Below are 18,608 nucleotides of genomic sequence, written 5' to 3'. Positions count from 1 at the left end.
ACACTCCTGTGGCTCTGCCCACACTAGGCAATGGCAAAGGCCCTGAGACTCAGCCAGGTGAGCGATCCGAGCCCACCCAGCTGGCAGGGGGCGCAGTGCCGCCATCAGACAACCTGGACACTGTCCGGTTACTCTGGAACTAGCGTCCTCACCCACCTGCACCTATACAGCCCAGGGGCAAGACTGTGATACCACGTATGTACCTGACCTGTAAAATGAACTTGTTCCACTACTGCTAAACTCAAACAGTGATATAATTAATCCTATGAGTTTTTTTTGTTCTTTCCTTCTGTACATTTATGCACATGCAGGTGTTGAGCCACACACATGGTCTATGTATGGGGGCAGGGGGAGGGGGGGGAAATGGATGTATGTAGCCATGGACACACATGGATCACACCCAGAACCCACTCAAACCCCAATGCAACCTCTAACCGTCCACTGCTGACCATTTCCCAATGTTGCGGCAATAAGGACTTGGGTGTCAACAGGGAGAGAGCCTAGCCAAAGCATAGACAAGGTGCAAGGGCTTTGGGCACTCAAGTCTCTTGCCAGAGCACACAATGCAAAGGCCAGTGGCACAAGACTTAAGGGAGAGTGATGTTGTGTATGTAAAACGTAAGTATATACCATGTACACTCAATGTACAGTTACATAAGACCATTGAATGTATCTTCACACTGTGTACACTACACTTGTACCACCAGAGGGTGCAACTGGTGGAGACCTAGGGGTCACCTGTACATGACAGGTAACCAGGCATAAAAGGGAGCTCTCACCATGCTGTACTCTCACTCAGGAGCTGTAATAAATGGACTAAGGTTATCACAGTTCAAATACAATACCTTGTCTCATGGAGTCATCACTAGAGTGCTTACAGACACAATAGAGATGATACACCCTACCTGTAATTACAGGATAGGACAACAATGAGATAGATACACTCTGCCTTGCAGGCAACAAGGAAACAATTCAGTGTTTTGACTTTTCCATAATTGCATTACATTTTGAGACTGAGAAAGAAAGGGGGCGAAATTGCCCCGCGCCTGTTTGGAGGCGGTAACCTTCCGGGGCTGGGACATTTATTGCATGGCCTGAAATTTCTGCCCCCAGCGAGGAATTCGACCCCTTAACGGAGGTGGAGCATGATGAGTCCAACGCCCCACCAGCAACGTCAGTGCTCCACATTGCACTGACACGGCAGAACGTCCTACCTCTTCAATTAAAGGGGAGGGGCATTGTGCGCTCCGCAGTCCCTTTGGTGACTGCCACTGGGCCACCAGGAACACCATTGACTGGGTCAGGCTGCAGGATGCCGGCAAACAGAAAAATATGACGGCCATTGCGTAAACAGCCTCCCCTGTAAAAGGCGCCCCGGCTGCGGATGTCCCCCAGCTTCACGACCCGCGAAGGTGGCGGTAACATCGGCCAGCGCCATCCTCGCCGTCTGCGGGGTAATTTCCCCCCCGCGGGACACAAAGGGGTCAACGCAGGGCGAGGAGGGGTCAGCACGCATGGCGATGTCGTCATTGGCGTGTGTGCGCCAACCCAGGGCGCAAATCGTGGGGAACAGCACTAACAACACAACCACCCCTAAACCTCCGGGGCAGAGGCACTGACTTTTACACCCTTTTTGCTGATCAGAACTCCGGTCAATCTCGACTCCACATTGACGCAGATTCTTACAACATTCACCTTGATAAATTATTGTCAATGCTGAGCCAGTAGTTTATGTGTCCCTCTGCTTCGACAGGAGGAGGAAGCAGCAGTATTAGAGGATATAGACATGGGATTCCAGGAATCTTACACTCAGTTACAGACCACCAACGTATGGGTTCAGAGCTCTGAAGACATTCTCACTGTAAAACCTCTTCAGATTGCACTGTTCTATTCATCGAATCATAGAATCTTACAGCACCGGGGGAGGCCATTTGGCCCATCGTGCCCGGGTTATCTCTTTGAAAGTGATCCCCAATTAGTCCCACTCCCCTGCCCTTTCCTCATAGCCCAGCAATTTTCCTTTTTAAATGATTTACTCAATTGGGTGTGAAAGTTACTATTGAATCTGCTGCCACCACCCTTTCAGGCAGTGCATTCCAGATCATAACAGCTCGGTTTAAACACAATTTCCCCATCTCACCTCTGGTTCTTTTGTTAATTATCCTAAATCTGTGGACTCTGGTTACCGACCCCCTGCCAGTGGAAACCATTTCTCCAAATTTACTCTGAAAATCCTTCATAATTTTGAACACCTCAATGAAACCTTCCCTTAACCCTCTCTGCTCTAAGGAGATGAATTCTCCAGTCACTCCACATAACTAATGTCTCTCATCCTTGGTCTCATTCGAAATCCCCTCCACCACCTTGACATGCTTCCTAAAGTGTGGTGCCCAGAATACTCCAGCTGGGGCTGAACTAGTGATTTATAAAGGTTTAGCAACTTCCTTTCAGAAGTCCAACCATTAGCCCCATTAATAAGTTGGTTCCCACTTCAGATGTATTAGTCAGTGTTTTTTGATTTTCACAAGGTTTAGGGGGTGGAATTGCCCCTCTGCGCAAAGCCCGTCAGCGCCTCCAGCCGGCGCTAACATGGCGATAAGTGGTTTGCGCCCGGGGGCAGACGGCGGAAGCGACCTGGCCGGAATTGTTTCCAGGAGGCTGCGGGTGAATACGGCTTTGCGGCTCTGACCCCTTATTGCCCCTTTGCGTCCGGCGGGGGAAATTGCCCTGCTGGAGCGCGGTCAGTGCTGGACGATGCCACCGACTGTTTCAGTGACTGGGGCGCTGTGGCCTCTCTTAAAGGGGAGGGCCTAGCGCTGTGACCGCCATCTTAATTGAATTGTGGGCTGACTCTGGAGTCGACCCAATGATGACAGCTGCTGGTTCGGTCAGGCCTCCAACAATTAGCACCGGCAGCCCCTTTTGAGTGCCGGACCACTGGCCCAGCCGAAACCCTCCCTGGTAGCCCAGTGAGCACCACGGAGCCGGCCCGAAGTATCACAGCATCCCTCCCCTTTAAGAGAACAGGATCATTTTTAAAATTAAATAAGACATAAGAACATCAGAAATAGGAGCAGGAATAGGCCATACTGCCCCTTGAGCCTGCTCCGCCATTCAATAAGATTATGGCTGATCTGATCATGGACTCGGGTCCACTTCCCTGCTCTCCATAACCCCTTATTCCCTTATCAGTTAAGAAACTGTCTATCTCTGTCATAAATTTATTTAATGTCCCAGCTGCCACAGCTCTCTGAGGCAGCAACTTCCACAGATTTACAACCCCCTGAGAGAAGAAATTCCTCCTCAATTCAGTGTTAAATGGGCGGCCCTTTATTGTAAGATTATGCCCCCTAGTTCTAATCTCTCCCATCAGTGGAAATATTCTCTCTGCATCCACCTTGTCAAGCCCCCTCATAATCTTAAACGTTTCGATAAGATCACCTCTCAATCTTCTGAATTCCAATGAGTAGAGGCCCAACCTACTCAACCTTTCCTCATAAGTTAACCCCCTCATCTCCAGAATCAACCTAGTGAACATTCTCTGAACTGCCTCCAAAGCAAGTATATCCTTTCGTAAATACGAAAAACAAAACTGCGCGCAGTATTCCAGATGTGGCCTCAACTTCCCTGCTTTTATACTCCATCCCCTTTGCAATAAAGGCCAAGATTGCATTGGCCTTTCTGATCAGTTGCTGTACCTGCATACTAACCTTTTGTGTTTCATGCATAAGTACCCCCAGGTCCTGCTGAACTGCAGCACTTTGCAAACTTTTTCCATTTAAATAATAATTGGTCTTTGATTTTTTCTGCCAAATTAAGTGCATGACCTCACATGTTCCAACATTATACTGCATCTGCCAAATTTTTGCCCGCTCACTTAGCCTGTCTATGTCCTTTTGCAAATTTTTTGTGTCCTCCTCACACATTGCTTTTCCTCCCATCTTTGTATTGTCAGCAAACTTGGCTACATTACACTCAATCCCTTCTTCCAAGTCGTTAATATAGATTGTAAGTAGTTGGGGTCCCAGCAGTGATCCCTGCGACACCCCACTGGTTAAATAAGAACATAAGAACATAAGAATTAGGGACAGGAGTAGGCCATCTAGCCCTCGAGCCTGCTCCGCCATTCAACAAGATCATGGCTGATCTGGCCGTGGACTCAGCTCCACTTACCCGCCCGCTCCCCGTAACCCTTAATTCCCTTATTGATTAAAAATCTATCTATCTGTGATTTGAATACATTCAATGAGCTAGCCTCAACTGCTTCCTTGGGCAGAGAATTCCACAGATTCACAACCCTCTGGGAGAAGAAATTCCTTCTCAACTCGGTTTTAAATTGGCTCCCCCGTATTTTGAGGCTGTGCCCCCTAGTTCTAGTCTCCCCGACCAGTGGAAACAACCTCTCTGCCTCTATCTTGTCTATCCCTTTCATTATTTTAAATGTTTCAATAAGATCACCCCTCATCCTTCTGAACTCCAACGAGTAAAGACCCAGTCTACTCAATCTATCATCATAAGGTAACCCCCTCATCTCCGGAATCAGCCGAGTGAATCGTCTCTGTACCCCCTCCAAAGCTAGTATATCCTTCCTTAAGTAAGGTGACCAAAACTGCACACAGTACTCCAGGTGCGGCCTCACCAATACCCTATACAGTTGCAGCAGGACCTCCCTGCTTTTGTACTCCATCCCTCTCACAATGAAGGCCAACATTCCATTCGCCTTCCTGATTACCTGCTGCACCTGCAAACTAATTTTCTGGGATTCATGCACAAGGACCCCCAGGTCCCTCTGCACCGCAGCATGTTGTAATTTCTCCCCATTCAAATAATATTCCCTTTTACTGTTTTTTTTCCCAAGGTAGATGACCTCACACTTTCCGACATTGTATTCCATCTGCCAAACCTTAGCCCATTCACTTAACCTATCTAAATCTCTTTGCAGCCTCTCTGTTTCCTCTACACAACCCGCTTTCCCACTAATCTTTGTGTCATCTGCAAATTTTGTTACACTATACTCTGTCCCCTCTTCCAGGTCATCTATGTATATTGTGACCCCAGCACCGATCCCTGTGGCACACCACTAACCATCGATTTCCAACCCGAAAAGTACCCATTTATCCCGACTCTCTGCTTTCTGTTAGCCAGCCAATTCTCTATCCATGCTAATACATTTCCTCTGACTCCGCATACCTTTATCTTCTGCAGTAACCTTTTGTGTGGCACCTTATCGAATGCCTTTTGGAAATCTAAATACCCTATATCCATCGGTACACCTCTATCCACCATGCTCATTATATCCTGATACTGATTGCCAAACAGAGAATGACCCATTTATCCCGACACCCTGTTTTCTGTTAGTTAGCCAATCCTCGATCCATGCGAATATATTACCCCCAATCCTGTGAACTTTTACCTTGTGCAATAACCTTTCATGTGACACCTTGTCAAATGCCTTCTGGAAATCCAAATACACCACATCCACTGGTTCCCCTTTTTATTAAAGTCCGCAATTACGGGCTCATACGTCCACCTTACGCTGGGCGATAAAAAAAACCTGTGTCCCAAACCCAGGCGGGGCTATTTCGCCCCTCAGTCGGTCTGACAAATGAATGCACAGCTGGAGACTAGCAGATATTTACTGTTGCTGAGCGACAAAACACAAAGTGAAAAGTTGAAACCTTATCTGAGCGTTCCAGATTCTGCAGCAACTCGATGCCAAGATCAGGGAATTAGTTGTGCTTGACTCTGCTTATAAACCGTCACTTTTACAGAATAGACTCTTAGCTACTGGACAATTCAAATCACCAATGAAACAGTACGAAGCAGCTTCTAACGACAGTCAAACCTGTTTTCAGTACAGTTGACAAACTACAATTTACATTAATTCCAGGAATTAAGCTTTATCAGATTGTGACACGCCTGTATGAAGCGAAAGGTCTTTATTGAACTACATTATTAACCCTGTGGATGTGGTGTATTTAGACTTTCAAAAGGCCTTTAACAAGGTCCCACACAAGAGGTTAGTGTGCAAAACTAAAGCACATGGTATTGTGGGTAATGTATTGACTTGGATAGAGAACTGGTTGGCAGACAGGAAGCAAAGAGTGGGAATAAAGGGGTCCTTTTCAGAATGGCAGACTAGTGGGGTACCACAAGGCTCAGTGCTGGGACCCCAGCTATTTACAATCTTGGTCGTCTGTCGTATCCAACAAAGATGTTGATGTGCTAATCATCAATGGCATGTGTCTTCAAGTGGCTGTATAGGCCAATGCTGCATGCACGTAGTCTCTTGCACGTCGGACAAGGGAAGTTCGATGTGCCTGATGCTGACAGTACTGCCACCTGATGTCGTCTATCTCTAGTGTCCCGCAGGCGTTGACATCGGCTTTCTTCGAAGGTCTGGCAGGCAGTCCTCGTGAGGGTTCTCCACTGGATTTTATTAGCGGCTGTATTCTCGAGGTCCTTTGGTCGGATGCCGCAGTACTGGAGCTTAGCCTTGATGCAATCTTTGTAGTGCTTGTGGGGGTGCCCCTGGTGTTTTGACCTTCACAGAGCTCGCTGTGAAGAAGCTGACAAGGGATCCTTGACTTATCCATGCGGATGACATGTCCAGCCCACCGGAACTGGGCTCGCATGATCATCACCTCGATGCTAGTTGATTGTGCTCTCTCCAGAACCTCACAGTTTGACACCTGGTTTTGCCAGCGTATGTGGAGTATAGATCTGAGACTGCGCATATGGAAAGCTTCCAACTTTTTGATGTGATGCCTGTAGGGTGTCCAGGTCTCACATCCATAAAGGAGAGATGAGAGAACGACTGCTCGATACACCAACAGTTTAGTTGACAGTCAGATGTGGTGGTGACTCAACACCTTAGTGTGCAAGCGACCAAGTGCCTGGCTGGCTTTACAGATCCTTGCATCAATCTCCTTGTCCAAGGACCCATCATTTGATATGATTCTGCCAAGGTACTTGAAGCTGTCCACTGACTTTAGTTGCATACTGCCGATGGAGACTGTGGGAGCAGGTGCTGTGGTGCCAGGGGCAGGCTGATAGAGAACCTCGGTTTTACTAAGGCTGACGGTTAGGCCAAACAATTCTGTTGCCTCAGCAAATTTGCTGAGTGTGAATTGTAGGTCACTCTCCTTGTGTGCCATGAGGGCGCAGTCGTCAGCAAAGAGTGCCTCTAGGATGGGTCGTTTCCGTACTTTGGTCTTTGCAGCAAGGCGGCGGAGGTCGAACAGTGAACCATCTAATCGATATTTCAGGTAGACCCTACACTATTGCTGGGAAGATCATCGCCCGAATAGTATTGAACTGACTCATAGCTCGTGTCTCAGAAGTAAATCTTCCAGAAACACAATGTGGCTTTCGACCTGGTCGGAGCACAGCAGACATGATCTTTGCACTCAGACAAGTGCAGGAAAAGTGCATTGAGCAGAACATGGACCTGTACACTGTATTTATTGACCTCACCAAGGCCTTTGATACTGTCAATGGAGCAGTGCTGTGGTCAATCTTGATGAAACTTGGGTGCCCAAGGAAATTTGTCCACATCATTGAGCTGTTTCATGACAACATGACAGGTGAAGTGCTCTCAGACAGCACAACCACGGCCCCATTTGCCATCTCAAATGGAGTGAAACAAGGTTGTGTACTCCCTTCAGTTCTGTTCAACCTATTCTTTACCTGCGTCTTGAACTGTGCCATAAAAGACTTGGAGTTTGGGGTCGACCTGAAATATTTACAATATACATTAATGATTTAGACGAAGGAATTGAATGTAATATCTCCAAGTTTGCAAATGACACTAAGCTGGGTGGCAGTGTGAGCTGTGAGGAGGATGCTAAGAGGCTGCAGGGTGACTTGGACAGGTTGGATGCATGGGCAAATACATGGCAGATGCTGTATAATGTAGATAAATTGAGGTTATCCACTTTGGTGGTAAAAACAGGAAGACAGACTATTATCTGAATGGTGACAGATTAGTAAAAGTGGAGGTGCAACGAGACCTGGGTGTCATGGTACATCAGTCATTGAAAGTAGGCATGCAGGTACAGCATGTAGTTAAGAAAGCAAAGAGCATGTTAGCCTTCATAGCGAGAGGATTTGAGTATAGCAGCAGGGAGGTCTTACTGCAGTTGTACAGGGCCTTGGTGAGGCCACACCTTGAATATTGTGTACAGTTTGGTCTCCTAATCTGAGGAAGGACATTCTTGCCATTGAGGGAGTGCAGCGAAGGTTCACCAGACTGATTCCCGGGATGGCAGGACTGACATATGAAGAAAGACTGGATCGACTAGGCTTATATTCACTGGAATTTAGAAGAATGAGAGGGGATCTCATAGAAGCATATAAAATTCTGACGGGACTGGACAGGTTAGATGCTGGAAGAATGTTCCCTATGTTGGGGAAGTCCAGAACCAGGGGTCATAGTCTACGGATAAAGGGTAAGCCATCTTGGACCGAGATGAGGAAAAACTTTTTCACCCAGAGAATTGAGAACCTATGGAATTCTCTACCACAGAAAGTTGTTAAGTCCAGTTTGTTGGATATATTCAAAAGGGAGTTAGATGTGGCCCTTACGGCTAAAGGGACCAGGGTGTATGGAGAGAAGACAGGAGTGGGGTACTGAAGTTGCATGATCAGCCATGATCATATTGAATGGTGGTGCAGGCTGGAAGGGCCGAATGGCCTGCTCTTGCACCTATTTTCTATGTTTTCTATGTTAATACCCTTATCTCCGGAATGAACCTGGTGAACCTTCTCTGAACAGCCTCCAATGCAAATATGTCCTTCCTTAAATACGGAGACCAAAACTGTACGCAGTACTCCAGGTGTGGTCTCACCAATACCCTGTACCTTTGTAGCAGGACGTCCCTGCTTTTATACTCTATCCCCTTGCAATAAAATCCAACAATCCATTTGCCTTCTTGATTACTTGCTGTGCCTGCATACTAACTTTTTGTGTTTCGTGCACAAGCCAGGTCTCTCTGTACTGCAGCACTTTGCAATTTTTCTCAATTTAAATTATAATTTACTTTTTTATTATTTCTGCCAAAGTGGATAACCTCACATTTTCCCACATTATACTCGATTTGCCAAATTGTTGCTCACTCACTGAGCCTTTCTATATCCCTTTGCAAATTTTTTGTTCCTCACAATTTGCTTTCCCACCCATCTTTGTATCATCAGCAAACTTGGCTGCATTACACTCAGTCCCTTCATCCAAGTCATTAATATAGATTGTACATAGTTGAGGACTCAGCACCGATCCTTGCGGTACCCCACTTGTTACTGTTTGCCAACTGGAAAATGACCCATTTATCCCGACTCTCTGTTTTCTGTTGGTTAACCAATCCTCCATCCATGCCAAAACATTACCCCCAACCCCGTGAACTTTTATCTTGTGCAGTAACCTCTTATGTGGCACCTTATCGAATGCCTTCTGAAAATCCAAATACACCACATCCACTGGTTCCCCCTTATCCACCCTGCTCGATACATCCTCAAAGAACTCAGCAAATTTGTCAAACATGATTTCCCTTTCATAAAACCATGCTGACTCTGCTTGATTGAATCGTGCTTTTCCAAATGTTCCGCTACTGCTTCCTTAATAACGGACTCCATACTACTATCCTTTGTAACATTATAAGCCTCTTCTTTTAATCTACTACCAATCTTAACTTCTTTATTTAGCCATAAATTCATCACTTTTCCTTTGGAGATTTTGTTTCTCAATGGAATGTATATTCGGTGAAAATTTTTGACTATTTCTTTAAATGTTTGCCACTGCTTATCCACTGTCATATCTTTCAATTTAATTTCCCAATCTAGCTTAGTCAACTCGTCCCTCATACTTGTGTAATTGGCTTTATTTAATGGGGAGAAATTGGCCTCCTTTGCGCCTGCCATTAGCGCCTCCGGTGGCGGGGTTGGGGGGGGCGATAATGGGGTGCTAAGGGCTTACCGAGCGGGCACGGTGAAATTACTGACGCCCACACTGATGGAGCAATGGATGCCAAACTGGGAGTTGTTGGAGATGTCTCCTGTTGCTCCCTGGAAAGATCCATTGGTGCAGAAATTGAGCGCGATGGTGACCTTGGCTGCCACTGAGAGAGCCTTGCTCACCCTGGTCTGAGCTCAAGGTCTGGTTGTAGCAGATGGCAGAGCTCTGTGACCACGTCCTTCCGGAAACACAGCCTCAGTGAAATTGATGTCAGTGAACTGCTGCCGGAATACCCATGGAGGGTAAAGCCTTCTGTTGCCACCCCGTGACACTTTCTTCCTCTGGCTGATGTGCTTCTCCCTGTGCTGCTAGATGTGCTTCGCTGCCTCTCCCTTTCCCTCTCCCTGTCCCTCTCCCTGTGGTGCTCCCTGTCCCTCTCCCTGTAACGTGCTCCCTGTCCCTCTCCCTGTAACGTGCTCCCTGTCCCTCTCCCTGTAACATGCTCCCTGTCCCTCTCCCTGTAACGTGCTCCCTGTCCCTCTCCCTGTAACATGCTCCCTGTCCCTCTCCCTGTAACGTGCTCCCTGTCCCTCTCCCTGTAACGTGCTCCCTGTCCCTCTCCCTGTAACGTGCTCCCTGTCCTTCTCCCTGTAACGTGCCCCCTGTCCCTCTCCCTGTAACGTGCTCCCTATCCCTCTCCCTGTAACGTGCTCCCTGTCCCTCTCCCTGTAATGTGCTCCCTGTCCCTCTCCCTGTAACGTGCTCCCTGTCCCTCTCCCTGTAACGTGCTCCCTGTCCCTCTCCCTGTAACGTGCTCCCTGTCCTTCTCCCTGTAACGTGCTCCCTGTCCCTCTCCCTGTAACGTGCTCCCTGTCCTTCTCCCTATAACGTGCTCCCTGTCCCTCTCCCTGTAACGTGCTCCCTGTCCCTCTCCCTGTAACGTGCTCCCTGTACCTCTCTCTGTAACGTGCTCCCTGTCCCTCTCCCTGTAACGTGCCCCCTGTCCCTCTCCCTGTAACGTGCTCCCTGTCCCTCTCCCTGTAACGTGCCCCCTGTCCCTCTCCCTGTAACGTGCTCCCTGTCCCTCTCCCTGTAACGTGCTCCCTGTCCCTCTCCCTGTAACGTGCTCCCTGTCCTTCTCCCTGTAACGTGCTCCCTGTCCCTCTCCCTGTAACGTGCTCCCTGTCCTTCTCCCTATAACGTGCTCCCTGTCCCTCTCCCTGTAACGTGCTCCCTGTCCCTCTCCCTGTTACGTGCTCCCTGTCCTTCTCCCTGTAACGTGCTCCCTGTCCTTCTCCCTGTAACGTGCTCCCTGTCCCTCTCCCTGTAACGTGCTCCATGGACCTCTCCCTGAGGTGCTCCCTGTCCTTCTCCCTGTAACGTGCTCCCTGTCCCTCTCCCTGTAACGTGCTCCCTGTCCCTCTCCCTGTAACGTGCTCCATGGACCTCTCCCTGTAACGTGCTCCATGGACCTCTCCCTGTAACGTGCTCCCTGTCCTTCTCCCTGTAACGTGTTCCCTGTCCTTCTCCCTGTAACGTGTTCCCTGTCCTTCTCCCTGTAACGTGCTCCCTGTCCCTCTCCCTGTAACGTGCTCCATGGACCTCTCCCTGTAACGTGCTCCCTGTCCTTCTCCCTGTAACGTGTTCCCTGTCCTTCTCCCTGTAACGTGCTTCCTGTCCCTCTCCCTGTAACGTGCTCCATGGACTTCTCCCTGTGGTGCTCCCTCCCTTTGTTGTAGCCTTTCTCTCTCCCACTTTCGATGCCTTTCCCCATATAATTGGCGGCGCCGTTGTCTTCGGCGAAGCATCTTCTGACAATGAAATGGTCGAGTGCCAGCACAGCTCCCATAAAGCGACAGGAATGGTAGTACGTCAAAATAGTTTTGAGTGAAACAGGTGAAAATGTAGGAGGCAGAAAAATATTTGAGCAAAATATCGCTGCTATTGGTTCAGCAGCCACACTGACTAACCGTTGCAAACCAGAAAAAATAATGGCCACCAAATTTTATTTTTCCAAGATTGTGCCTTGGAATAGTGCTGGAGAATCCTGTTCCCGACTGCAACACGCCAGTTCAAGCTGTCGTTGTCATCACCAAGCAGTAAGGTAGGGTGCGCGGGGCAAGTTCACTTCCGGGACGGTAACGGGGTTCTGCGCACGGTGATGACATCATCATGACCGAACGGGCCGCTCGCGCCATCAGTGCCTCCACAAAAGCACTGGCCAATTCCCCCTGGGCGATTCTCTCACCACGCCCGGGCCGTATCTCCTCGCTAAAAGAGGCAATTTAGGCCCCTCTAGCCCTTCCTGTACTGCTTATTTTTACCCAATTTCTAAACTGCTTCATTGCCTTGACTTTTCTCTTTAGATTTCTAAATTTCCCCATACCTGACCCCATTCCCCACCATTTTAGTTTCAAGCCCTATCTATAGCCCTCGTTATTCGCCAGGACACTGGTTCCAGCCAGTGAAGCCTGTCCCAATGGAACAGCTTCCTCTTTCCCCAGTACTGGTGTCAGTGCCCCATGAATCAAAACCCCTTCCTCCCACACCAGTCTTTGAGTCACACATTTAACTCTCTGATCTGCTTGCCCAATACCAATGCAGAGATCCCCGACCACTAACCAGACCTGTACCACTACCTATCCTAAAGGGTGTGACTGCCTCCTGGGTCAAGGTGTCCATGTAACTCATTCCCCTCCCGGAAGCTCAACAACTCTGAGCTGAAGACAGGCACTTACTGCAGACATGGTCATCCAGGATTGTGATGCTCTCCACAAACTCCCACAGCTGCATTTATAACACACTACCTGCACTGCCATCGCTATATAACTTTGTTTTATTTATTCATTAATTAGAGTTCATGGACTAGAAATTCATCTACTTACCACCACTCTGTAGTGTCATGAAATGGGGATAAAATGGCGGCTGCCACTCTTTTGCCAACTGATGGGGATCCCACAGTGGTCGCCATATTGGTCTCCCACTTTGCACGGCCAGTAACTGGTAGCGCCCTGAAACAGATATCGCAGCGTGGTGACATCAGTCGGCGTGCAGCGAATTCAGCGCTGGCTTTCAAGCCACTAAGCTAACCTGGCATGCAAGCAGGCTGACAGATGCTGACAGGGCGATGAAAAAACCTCTAAAAGGGACACACACATCATTAGGTAAGTTTGAATGAAAGGTTTTGGATAGTTTTTGATTTTATTGAAATGATGGCTTGCTGCAATAGATGTGAAAAACGTGCAGGGAGTGAAGCTGGAAGCCTGCAAGGGCTTCGAAGGTAAATGAAGGCCTGAGTAGGCCACAAGACCAAAGGGCTGGCATTGTGGCATCCTTCAAAGTGGGCAATGCTCAGAGGGCCTACTTTGTCCTGGAGCTGCAGGCGATGGCCAACTACCCACCGTAGAAGGCTAAGATCCAAGCCAGGGCTGGCATCACTTTAACTGCACAGGTGCAGGCGTTCAATGTCTGGATCTACCAGCAGGAAGAGGCACCTCGCTCTCAATTGTTTGACTTTCTACAAATGGCCCATTGGTTGCTTCAACTTGACAGCAGCTCCCCTCCCAGGATGGTGAAGCTTCTGATAATGGACGACTATCTACAAGTACTTCCATCCCAGATCAGGAAGTGGTAGGCCAAGGGCACCCAATCAATGCCCAGGAGTTGATTGCATTTGTAGGCAGACAACTTGCTGCAGAGGAACTGGTCAGATACCTAAACTTCTCCAGGCCACGCAACCCTGGGTGACCCCCAAGTCCAAAAAATGGGTCCGGATCCTGGGTGGATAAGACGCTAGGTGGTGCTGAAGACCAGCAAAGGCCAAAATCAGACTTGTGGTGGGGAAAACAGAAAACACGGGAAGATGTACTGGCAATTGCAATGTGGTGAATGGGGCCATGTTGTGGCACATGGCCCAAAGCAGGAGGAGCCCATGCAATGTAACTCTGTGAATTGGGGCTGCCAGCAGGGATTCCCCGCGTTGTCAGTACAGCTTGTGAGCCATGTGGAGGCTGCTCAGTCCTTCCTAGAAACAGTAAAGGTTAATGGAAAGGAGCTGATGGGCCTTACTGTCTCGGGGAGCGCAGTAACCCTGCTTTCCTTCAGATCGAGACCATGTGCATGAAACGGAATAAAGTGCGTACATGTTATGTATTCTATTACTCACCACCTGGGTCAAGGTGGAAATGAAGGGGGGTGCCTCAGAAGGAAAGGCTAGGTTGCTACACAAGCATCCTCAGCCTGCAATATGGATTTCTCGGGGTTTAATACCCTAATTCAAAGGAAGGGAGGGAGTCCAGACATGCTGTTTTTACTCATTTGAAATGTAGAGGTTTTTTTCGGAGTATTCCCAGTGATACTTATGGGCCTTGAAATTGGCCTCCTTAGCACCTCTATTATCACCTGCGGGGGGCGATAACGGCGCAATAACCACTAACCAACCAGACGCGGCGAGATGATCGACACCTGCTAAATTAAGCGGGAGGTTTGCGATAGGACGTTTTTCGGATTTCCTTCACCCGGAGATCGTGACATCATTGCCGGGCGACAACACCGGCAGCTGCAGGAGGCGTTCATCGGGAGGCCGGGCACTTTGGGGCGATGCTTAAAGGCCAGGTGGCTGAGGTAAGGAACAAAAATTCAGAAATGGTGTTTCTCTTTTTTTTAAGATTTGTCTTCGGCCGCAATCGATCAGCCTGGTACTCTGCTGCAGTGCATTGGGCTGATCGGGCCGACCACAGCTGCCCTCAGGTAAGTCTTTCCATTGCAGAGACTACAGCAATGGCCCTTCCCTTCAATGGAGGGAGGGAGCCTCTGAACTCGGCGGTGCTGCATGGCCCATTGTGCAGTGCTGCACACCTACTGTCCCACTTGCGTCCTGTTGCGCTCCAGGAAGGAAGTGGAGCACTTATTTTAGCGCTCCACTTCCTTCCTGGGGCACAAATCCTAAATTTTTTAATTAAATTCATTAGTGCCTGGTGCTAATTTAAAAGTTAACATCCCAACACACTTCTGAATTTCTCCCCCTTGAGGTTTCTGTACATATGGAATCCCCATAAGCATGAAAGGGGATTCTCTTCTGTCATTTGTTGGGCCAGCCCATGTGATCCCAGGGGCATTTGAGGATTGCATGAGCCCCTGAGATACGTGGGCCTCTACCCATAGGTACCCAAAGAGGCCCAGGACCGCGAGTCTCCGTACCTCCCAGACCACCAGGTACGCGGCGGGCACTTTATTTGCGGATCAGAAGCATTTCCCCGCAGGAAGCCACCGAACACAAATTCAGGGCCAAAATAACTTTGGAGGTTAACACCAGGAGATGATGCTAAAGCCCGGTGACAGCTGTAACAACAGCTGATGCCGATTCCAGCGCCGCATGCCATATCGGTGATGTCGTTGGCGGTGCCGGTAAACTCAATCGCCAGGGAGTTTGCAATGATGGAGAGTGCGACATCAGTGTGTGTACAACATTGAATGTAGCAACTTAACTTAACGGCAGCGCAGAACAACAACAGGGAGAGCTGGTGTCTACAAGCAGAAAGCAGGCAGCAGCAGCAATATTTAAAGGCACATAGAAACATAGAAAATAGGTGCAGGAGTTGGCCATTTGGCCCTTTGAGCCTGCACCACCATTCAATAAAATCATGGCTGATCATTCCCGCATTACCTCTTTCCTGCTTTCTCTCCATACCCCTTGATCCCTTTAGCCGCAAGGGCCATATCTAACTCCCACAAGAATATATCCAATGAACTGGCATCAACAACTCTCTGAGGCAGGGAATTCCACAGGTTAACAACTCTCTGAGTGAAGAAGTTTCCCCTCATCTCAGTCCAAAATGGCCTACCCCTTATCCTAAGACTGTATCCTCTGGTTCACGACTTCCCCAACATTGGGAACATTCTTCCTGCATCTAACCTGTCCTGTCCTGTCAGAATCTTATACGTTTCTATGATATCCCCTCTCATCCTTCTAAAATCCAGTGTATAAAGGCCCAGTTGATCCAGTCTCTCCTCATATGTCAGTCCAGCCATCCCTGGAATCAGTCTGGTGAAACTTCGCTGCACTCCCTCAATAGCAACAACGTCCTTCCTCAGATTAGGAGACCAAAACTGAACACAATATCCCAGGTGAGGCCTCACCAAGGCCCTGTCCAACTGCAGTAAGGCCTCCCTGCTCCTATACTCAAATACCCTAGCTATGAAGGCCAACATGCCATTTGCCTTCTTCACCACCTGCTGTACCTGCATGCCAACTTTCAATGACTGATGCACCATGACACCCAGGTTTCGTTGCACCTCCCCTTTTCCTAATCTGCCACAATTCAGATAATATTCTGCCTTCGTGCTTTTGTCACCAAAGAGAATAACCTCACATTTATCCACATTACACTGCATCTGCCATGCATTTGCCCACTCACCTAACCTGTCCAAGTCACCCTGCAGCCTCTTAGCGTCCTCCTCACAGCTCACATCGCCACCCAGTTTAGTGTCATTTGCAAACTTGGAGATATTACACTCAATTCCTTCATCCAAATCATTGATGCATATTGTAAAGAGCTGGGGTCCAAGCACTGAGCTCTGCGGCACTCCACTAGTCACTGCCTCCCATTCTGAAAAGGACCCGTTTATCCCGACTCTCTGCTTCCTGTCTGCTAATCAATTCTCTATCCACGCCAGTACATTACCCCGCAATACCATGTGCTTTGATTTTGCACACCAATATCTTATGTGGGACTTTGTCAAAGGCCTTTTGAAAGTCCAAATACATCAAATCCATTGGTTCTCCTTATCCACTCTACTAGTTACATCCTCAAAAAATTCCAGAAGATTTGTCAAGCATCATAAATCCATGCTGACTTGGACCGATCCTGTCACTGCTTTCCAAATGCGCTGCTATTTCATCCTTAATAATTGATTCCAACGTTTTCCCCACTACTGATGTCAGGCTAACCAGTCTATAATTACCCGTTTTCTCTCTCCCTCCTTTTTAAAAAGTGGTATTACATTAGCTACACTCCAGTCCATAGGAACTGATCCAGAGTCGATAGACTGTTGGAAAATGATCACCAGTGCATCCACTATTTCTAGGGCCACTTCCTTAAGTACTCTGGGATGCACACTATCAGGCCCCAGGGATTTATCGGCCTTCAATCCCATCAATTTCCCCAACACAATTTTCCGTCTAATAGGAATATCCTTGAGTTCTTCCTTCTCACGAGACCCTCGGTCCCTAGTATATCCGAAAGGTTATTTGTGTCTTCCTTTGTGAAGACAGAACCAAAGTATTTGTTCAATTGGTCTGCCATTTCTTTGTTCCCCATTATAAATTCACCTGAGTCCGACTGCAAGGGACCTACGTTTGTCTTCACTAATCTTTTTCTCTTCACATATCTATAGAAGCTTTTGCAGTCAGTTTTTATGTTCCCGGCAAGCTTCCTCTCGTACTCTATTTTCCCCCTCCTAATTAAATTGTTTGTCCTCCTCTGCTGAATTCTAAATTTCTCCAGGTCCTCAGGTTTGCTGCTTTTTCTGGCCAATTTATAGGCCTCTTCCTTAGATCTAACACTATCCTTAATTTCCCTTGTTAGCCACGGTTGAGCCACCTTCCCTGTTTTATTTTTACTCTAGACAGGGATGTATAATTATTGAAGTTCATCCACGTGATCTGTAAATGTTTGCCATTGCCTATCCACCGTCAACCCTTTAAGTATCATTTGCCAGTCTATTCTAGCCAATTCACGCCTCAGACTGTTGAAGTTAGCTTTCTTTAAGTTCAGGACCCTAGTTTCTGAATTAACTCTGTCACTCTCCATCTTAATAAAGAATTCTACCATATTATGGTCACTCTTCCCCAAGGGTCCTCGCACAACAAGATTGCTAATTAGTCCCTTCTCATTACACATCACCCACACTAGGATGGCCAGCTCTCTAGTTGGTTCCTCGTCGTATTGGTCAAGAAAATCATCCCTAATACACTCCAGGAAGTCCTCCTCCACCGCATTGCTACCAGTTTGGTTAGCCCAATCTATATGTAAATTAAAGTCGCCCATGATAACTGCTGTACCTTTATTGCACACAGCCCTTATTTCTTGTTTGATGCTGTCTTCAACCTCACTACTGCTGCTTGGTGGCCTGTACACAACTCCCACTAGCATTTTCAGTCCTTTGGTATTCCGTAGCTCCACCCATACCGATTCCACATCATCCAGGCTAATGTCCTTCCTTATAATTGCATTAATTTCCTCTAACTAGCAGTGCCACCCCACCTCCTTTTCCTTTCTGTCTATCCTTCCGAAATGTTGAATACCCCTGGATGTTGAGTTCCCAGCCTTGGTCACCCTGGAGCCATGTCCCCGTGATGCCAGTTACATCATATCCGTTAACTGCTATCTGCGCAGTTAATTCATCGACCTTATTCCGAATACTCCTCGCATTGAGGCACAGAGCCTTCAGGCTTGTCTTTTTAAAACACTTTGCCCTTTTACAATTTTGCTGTAATGTGGCCCTTTTTGTTTTTTGCCTTTGGTTTCTCTGCCCTCCACTTTTACTATTCCCCATCAGCTGTACCTGATTGGGTTCTGCAGTTTCGGTGCGGGCTTGCTACTTGCTGCAACTGAACAGCTCTTTTTAATTATTTCAAGTTGTCATGTATCTTACATTA

General features: G+C 47.9%; 1 protein-coding gene across 8 annotated transcripts in view; it reads right to left on the bottom strand.

The window, feature by feature from the left end:
- Window positions 1-18,608, bottom strand: part of LOC139227768 (methyltransferase-like protein 27) — a 59,542-nt gene that overhangs the window by 19,204 nt on the left and 21,730 nt on the right. For 4 of the 8 annotated variants that reach the window (XM_070858775.1, XM_070858774.1, XM_070858776.1 and 1 more), the window contains one exon: window positions 12,835-12,960. The exons of 1 other annotated variant lie outside the window; for it this stretch is intronic. In XM_070858775.1, the coding sequence (XP_070714876.1) occupies window positions 12,835-12,920 (86 nt within the window). In that variant the 5' untranslated portion in view covers window positions 12,921-12,960. Of the gene's footprint in view, window positions 1-5,413; window positions 5,583-5,639; window positions 5,766-12,834; window positions 12,961-18,608 lie in introns of those variants that run through there. 3 more of the 8 variants (XM_070858781.1, XM_070858779.1, XM_070858778.1) reach the window with 3 other exon arrangements.

The sequence above is a fragment of the Pristiophorus japonicus genome, chromosome 17 (genome assembly GCF_044704955.1).
Source record: "Pristiophorus japonicus isolate sPriJap1 chromosome 17, sPriJap1.hap1, whole genome shotgun sequence".
NCBI lineage: Eukaryota > Metazoa > Chordata > Chondrichthyes > Pristiophoridae > Pristiophorus > Pristiophorus japonicus.
Note: the sequence above shows the minus strand (reverse complement) of the source record. Positions and strands in the feature narration are given on the sequence as shown.